Source organism: Maniola hyperantus, chromosome 12, assembly GCF_902806685.2.
Source record: "Maniola hyperantus chromosome 12, iAphHyp1.2, whole genome shotgun sequence".
NCBI lineage: Eukaryota > Metazoa > Arthropoda > Insecta > Lepidoptera > Nymphalidae > Maniola > Maniola hyperantus.
The window spans coordinates 9749792-9757679 of NC_048547.1; the positions used below are offsets into that span (position 1 = coordinate 9749792).

The 7888-nt window shown below is 36.1% G+C and overlaps 1 protein-coding gene across 1 annotated transcript; it reads left to right on the forward strand.

The window, feature by feature from the left end:
- Positions 1-391: 391 nt before the first annotated feature.
- On the forward strand, positions 392-5129 carry LOC117987220 (zinc finger protein 84-like). The gene is made up of 3 exons (XM_034974177.2): positions 392-847; positions 1488-1542; positions 2137-5129. The coding sequence occupies exons 1-3, from the start codon at positions 833-835 to the stop codon at positions 3618-3620; spliced, it is 1554 nt and encodes a 517-aa protein (XP_034830068.1). The 5' UTR covers positions 392-832; the 3' UTR covers positions 3621-5129.
- Positions 5130-7888: the final 2759 nt, after the last annotated feature.

The following is a 7888-nucleotide window of genomic DNA, read 5'->3' on the forward strand; positions in this document are numbered from 1 at the left end:
AATCCATAGTTAAATGTTCACTCTATTTGATATAATTTATTAAATGTTCTTCACGTCTTGTTTTCATGGTGGTACAGTAGGTATTCACTGATTTCGGCTCCCTGTCTTTCGTGGTATGCAAATAAATCGTGGTGCGCGTAGGAATAATAATATTGCGATTAAATTTTGCATTGAACATGTGGACAAAAATCGCATCGCAGTGCGCGCTTAGCCTTATTCCTACCGGACAATGGCGGCAGTGGCGATTATGACAATGTGGCCACTAAAAAAATTAATTGAATTTTTAAATGTAGCAACACTTGCAAATAAAAATGTCTATGACCACTAGTTGGCGCTAGTTATTATAGTCCGAAGAGATTTCTTCGAAGACGACATAGCATGGATGGTAGGTATAGTCTTTTATTCGGTGGGTATAGTTAATAGTACCTTGGATCGAAATACGTTTGGGGACCATACTTTTTCCAAATAAAACTCCTTTTCACCCAAAATCCTGCCAAACGATCATAGAGTATGTAATCATTACGTGAAACGATTGCGAATCCAGCTCACAGAAACAACCAACCGTGAACCAACCTATGATCTCACCTAAGGAGGAAATATTAAATTACCTATAACCAACGTATGCCATGATAACAAGGACTTTATTGGACCTAAAGAATAGGAAATCAACTTGACACTGCAGATTTGGACCTTATTTGGACTAACGATGGACCAACGCAATGTCAATATGTCAACGCCTGAACAGTAACAATCGTAAGAAAAGAAAATGCTGCATTACAAAAAGCACTGAACTCATCTGAACATAGAAAAACTACATTGTCTACAGGACAATATGAGGACACATATGGTACCTACAGTGCCTTAACTACTTAATTAAGAGCATACATTTTATATAGAGGATAATTATTATTTGAAGTTGCTTCATTTTAATACACTTAATTTTAATAATATTTTAATATACTATTTTTTTTTATCAAATAGGTTTCTAAGTTTGTAATATATTAGTAGTATATTTAGATATTTACTTAAATTTGTATAACACAAACTCGCAATCTAAATATATAAAAGGAAAAGGTGACTGACAGACTGACTGATCTATCAACGCACAGCTCAAACTACTGGACGGGTTGGGCTGAAATTTGGTATGCAGATAGTTATTATGACGTAGGCATCCACAAAGAAAGGATTTTTGAAAATTCATCTTAGGGTGTGAAATAGGGGTTTTAAATTTGTGTAGTCCATGCCGACGAAGTCGCGAGCATAAGCTAGTTCTCACAAAAACTTCTACAGTTTCTAGAGGATGGTGATCTGTGTATTTTAAATTTACTAAATTTAAATTTCCGTGATAATTAAATTAAAGCAAAAATATCTGATTGGTCTGAGCAAAGTCAAAATATTCTCTATAGATCTCTGTCTTAGCGTCAATGATAAAATATGGTAATGGTGTGGCAGGTAACAGGTACTACAATATATATTTTTTTTTGCAGCTGGCTTCTCAAGCTGAGGCAAGTTTGTCCACAGACAGTGCTAAAACTATTGTTGGTAAGTGAGGAGGAGAGGAGGATGTTAGAACACATAATATTATGTAACTGTACTTTTCAGGGTTCTGTACCCGAAGGGTGCCAATGGTACCCTATTACTAAGCATTCACTGTCTGTTCATCTATTCGTCTGGCTGTCAGTCGCATGTATCTCGTGAACTGTAATAGGTAGAGAGTTGAATGCTTCACAGAATGTGTATTTCTATTGTCGCTATAACAACAAATAATAAAAATTGCAAAATGGCCACCATAAAAATTAAGGTTTTTTGTGTATGGAAACATTCACATGCGAGTAGCTATCTGCATGCCAAATTTCAGCCCGTTCCATCCAGTAGTTTGAGCTGTGCGTTGATAGATCAGTCAGTCAGCTTTTCCTTTTATAATATAGATTAGGATCAAATCTAAATCAAATACTCACCAGAATTTCGACAGGCATGTTCAGTGGCAGTTAGTAAAAGCATCAACTGTGAGAGACTTATTACAATCCCAAAGTCCCAGCCTGTTACAATATGCCACATATTTGAAATGCTCTTCTTTTAAATTCTTGACAATACATAATAATATCATTGTATTGTACCAAAAATGTTTTCTTTCAGGAGCTTCTTCACAAATAAAACATCCAACTAACAAAGACAAAATAGTGCAACGTACCATGATGATGGAAAACAGCACCAACCATAATACAACAAGTGCATTGAATATACAAGGATGTCCAAACATAAAAATCGTGAATGACATAACACATACAAACCCACAAGACATTGATAATAGATCATCTGGTGACTATTATAATTATACAACAACAAAATCTCACAACAATACTCATGGTAGTTTATTTGTCAGATTACATTTCAATGAAAGTGGCGATGAACCTCATTCTTGTAACTTTTGCCGGAAAATATTTGCTACAAAATATCATTTAACCACTCATATGAAGACTCACACTGTTACTAAAGTTCACTCTTGTAATTTGTGCCAGAAACAATTTGCTCAGAAATATGATTTAACTACTCATTTGAAGACTCATACTGTTATAAAACCTCACTCTTGTAAATTTTGCCAGAAACAATTTGCTCAGAAATATGATTTAACTGTTCATATGATGACTCATACTGGTGAGAAACCTTTTAGTTGCAATATTTGCTACAGGAAATTTGGTTATAAACATTGCTTAATAATACACATGAGGACTCACACTGGCGAGAAACCTTACACTTGCAACTTTTGCAAGAGGGAATTTGCACATAAACAAAATCTAACTACTCATATAAAGATTCACACAGGAGATAAACTATTTTCTTGCAAGTATTGCTGCCTAACTTTTAGACGAAAAGATCATTTAAATAATCATCTGAACACTCACACAGGCGAGAAGCCTCACGCTTGTAAGGTTTGCCAGAAGAGATTTGCACGAAAACATCATTTGACTGCTCATATGTTGACTCACAGTGGTGAGAAACCACATTATTGTAAACACTGCCACACAAAATTTAGGCAAAAAAAAACATTAACTAATCACCTGAAAATTCACACGGGCGAAAAACCATATTCTTGTGAGCATTGCCAGTTTAAATGTACAACCAGAAGCTATTTAAATATCCACAATAGGATTCACACGGGCGAGAAACCCTATACATGTGAACATTGCCAGTGTAAACATTCAACAAAAAGTGGTTTGAATGTCCACATGAGGACGCATACAGGCGAGAAACCATACATGTGTAAGCATTGCCACTATAAATGTACAATCAAAAGTTCTTTGAGCCAACACATGAGGATTCACACAGGTGAGAAACCTTATTACTGTTTGCATTGCCAGCAAACGTTTTCAAACAAAAGTAATATGAGAAACCACATGAAGACTCACATAGTTGAGAAAACTTTTTCTTGTTTGTATTGCCAGCAAACATTTTCAAACAAAAGTAATATGAGAACCCACATGAAGACTCACATAGTTGAGAAAACTTTTTCTTGTGAACATTGTCAGTATAAATGTTCAGTTAAAAAGTATTTAATAACTCACATGAAGACTCACACTGGTGGGAAACTGAAAATGTTTGCTATGCAAACAAGAATATGAACAAAAGTAATATGAGAACCCACATCAAACTTCATAGTCGCTGATTGTTGTTCTCTTTGTTGGGGACAGACAATACGCAGAGAAACTTTCAGCTTTTATAAAATAACGAAGGTCTGACACGCGCTGGCTCTAAAGGTTTGTACGCACCTGAGCGGCGCGGCGCGGCGCTTCAGCGAGCTGCACGTCGCGGCACAGAGCGTCAAAATATCATTTCTATCATTTTGTATGGCGCATATCGCACTAGAGCGGCGCTGCAGAGCGCTTCACCGCGCGTTGCCGCGCGTCACGGCTGGAGAGAATATTTTGAAGCGCAGCGAAGCGACGCGCAGTGCAGTGACGCTAGTGCGACATACCCAGCGGCGCGGCGCGGCGCTTCAGTATGCGTACGTCGCTCGAATAAGATACACGCGCATCTTGTTAGGTATTTAAAGTACAGGCTAGAATCGGCAAGATAGACCTCAAAATAAATAACGTAGGTTTAATTTTTGGCACATGACGTGTTTCTCATGCTCTTAGAAGTATATCCTCAAAAGTCCCAACCCCTAGGATGTCGGCTTCCCCCCTTCCCAGTGCCTAAATGTATATAAATGTCTCTCCGAGCGTTATGAGAAAACATCAATGGTAAAAATTATCCTGATTAAATAACTATAATATATTATGTACATATTATACCTACCTACTTCATCTAGGTAGAATTAATAGTTTCGGAAATATGCCTACCTATTGTTGTACTTGTGTTTATATTTACTAGCTTATGCCCGCGACGTCATCCGCGTGGACTACACAAATTTCGAACCCCTATTTTACCCCCTTAGGGGTTGAATTTTCATAAATCCCTTTTTAGCGGATGTCTACGTCATATTAGCTAGTTAGCTAGCCAGCATGCCAAATTTCAGCAGTAGTTTGAGCTGTGCGTTGATAGATCAGTCAGTCAGTCAGTCAGTCACCTTTTTCTTTTATATAGGTATTTAGATATAACTAGCTGATTCCTGCGACTTCGTCCGCGTGGATTTACGTTTTTTAAAATCCCGTGGGAACTCTTTGATTTTTCGGGATTGTTGTCGTTGCTTGGTACCTACAATCTTTAAAATATCCCCTTTCTAACAAAAAAAGAATGAATGAAATCGGACTACGCGTTAATGAATTACAACGCAGTATACATTTTAACTTTCGTCACCTCTCCTACGGGAACCATGCTGAATTTCGGGATAAAAAGTATCCTATATTCTTCCTCATAGTATGACCTCAAATCGTACCAAGTTTCATTGGAATCCATTCAGTAGTTTCAGCGTGATGCGCGGCCGTGATACAGACAGACAGACAGACAGATAGACAGACAGACAGACAAAAATGAAAAAAATTACAGTTTTGGGTTCAGTATCGATTATAGAGTGCCCTCGAAAAAAAATTTTCAAAATATCTTCAATGTACAGAATTTGACCTGTTACAGTTTTATTATAAGTATTGATTATTTTTATTAAATAAAATTAATAAACATTAAACATTAAAAACTCATCATTTTATTGTTTTATTTTATCCACATTTTCAACTTGATTCCATAGACCTATAAGCTTGGCACTTGAACATTATTTTGGCGGCTTAATTCCCATATTCTAAATGAATTTCATTAAGAGTTTAGGACAATATCGATATAGTCCGTACATATAGTAGATAATCTATGGTTCATAATCTATGGTACATAATGAGTTTCACCGCCATTTTAACTGTGTAATGTCAAAATTCACATTAAAAAACTATACCTACTTATTATATAGGAAATTCTTATAGTAGGTACGTGGCTGAAAGTAATGTACTTCGACCTTTAGAAGGAGATAGCAGATTTGTAGAACGTTGACACCGACAAAACCGAAAACGTCATATATAGGCAGGGTCATCAATCTTAGAACAAATAGCATGGTACTTCAATTCATTTAGTACCAAAAGTCAATAGCAGACCGCGCTACTGTGACTGGACAAATTCGATATATTATTCTGTGGTCAAGGCATCCCATGTTTAATTTTTCTACCAAATTGGTAGTTTAGTTTACATTAACATATTTGTATTTTAAAGAAAAAAATATTCTCTAACAATTAATTTCTATTTACCAATATTTTATTTGGTTCTACCTTTGGTATGTATCATTGATTTAATAAATATTCTTCAAAATAAAATTGTCAGACAATTTTTTGCTATTGATATGGTAGAAATTGGGCAAACAACCTGGTCTGTGCTGGCGGTCGTAATGTTTTCTGATTTTGCTATTTTCAATACCTTTTGTAACTATTTAAAGCCTAAAAGTCTAAAGTTTTTAGTGATTTCACGCTACGTTTAGCAAACCAGTGAACCTAACCCACGCTAAGTAAGCTGTCAGAGATTCTAGTGTTTTGAGACCAAAGAAATTTTAAGTTTTCCGTACCCATGTTTGAAACAGAGACTTCCAGTGTTTTGAGACAGGACTCCAGTGTTTTGAGACAGAACTCCAGTGTTTATTTACGAGACAGGACTCCAGTATAGTTGTAGTTAGGTACTAGTTAAGTTTAGTGAACATTTCTTACAAGAGGGGCTGTATTCCAGGCTGTTCAGGTTCACTGCAGGTTTGTAAATTCCATTGTAATACCGGTCATATCTACTTTAATCCTTGAATGCAATTTTTATTAAATTCCTTGAACTTGATGACAATATGGTTCACGCATAGGTTTTTCTTTAAGTATTGGGCGTTCCGATCCAGTGATAGATTCTCTTGACGATTCGAAAGCACCTATTTACAAGTTTATTTGCATAAAGAAGTAGGTATTTCTTTAGTTTTTCTAGACCAAATTCCTATCATGATCAACACATCGCTGGCTCACTACAGAGCACGGGTAACTTCTTAGAGTGAGAAGGGGTTAAGGCATAGTCTACCACACTGGCCACGTGCGGATTGGTAGACTTCACACCCTTTGATAACATTATGGAGAACTTTCAGGCATGCAGGTTTCCTCACGATGTTTTCCTTCACCGTTAATGCAAGTGATATTTAATTAGTTAAAACACACAACTCCGAAAAGTTAGAGGTGCATGCCCTAGATTGAACCCCCGACCTCAGATTAGATGTGATTAGATTAATTGAGTCAGATTTAGTGAACATGTTATGAACTTGTGACCATACTAAGATACTCATATTTTTACTTTTCAGGTTTAGAAAATGTCCTGCATGAATTTCCAAATCGTGCAAAAGATTTGGATCGTTTTATGACCTGGATTCATAATATTGATATCTTGAAACTAAACTACTCGGCACCAGACCCCAGTCCTCAGGCAACTTTATAAACTGTTTTAGGATAAGGAAGAGTGATTAGGATTAATTTTGGTAAAAATAAAGATTAGAATCCAAAATTTCTATTATTTAAAAATATGTGTTCAGATTAATTATTATAGATTTTTTTTAAATTTACATGATATGTTAAATTGTAAGGGAGTCAAATATTAATAAATAATTAATCTGAACACAATCCTACCTTCCATAGCAGTCCTATATGTATGTATTATATGTATAGGTATGAACCTATAAAGCAGTCTATATATATATAGGTAGGTATGTACATATTATAAATATTAGTTCCATTCGTCAGATACAGATGGCGCTCCTAAGCTGTTGCCACTATTAGCTCGCGAGATAGTACTCTATTTCCATATGTTAAAAGTACTCTGTGTATATAGGTATGAGTGACACACAGAGACAACTCTCTTTAAAGCCGAAATGTCATTCTATAGGCCCATGTAGGTACATCATTTTCTGCGGCGCGGCGTACCTACGGTAAAAAATTCTCGGTAATCACTCATCCAAGATTGTAATAGTGTTCTGTGGTGGTAACCACCAAGTGACATCAAAATTGATTCTTAGTCTGAGTCAAAAGGGAACCCAGCGCTGTAAAAGCCAGTTTAAAAAAAACCAAGGTGACAACAGAGTACAGACCCGTGGACCAGGCAGGGTAATCTTAGGGTAACTTAGATGAATGATTACCTGGATGGATACTAAGCTCCAAATGCGTGTCAATTCATTAATGTGTGCGTGCGTCATCTTATCACTGTGTGCACCCATCTACGGTTGGGACGACGCATTTTTTAAGGATATCGATATTATAGCTAAATTAATTCTCTATGTTCAGATGACGGACCACATTCATTAAAAAACAGTAAATCTCTTCGAATATTTTTTATTTATAAATGCGAAAGTGTGTTTGTCCTTCCTTCACGCCCTAACTAAACAACCAATCGACTTGATTTT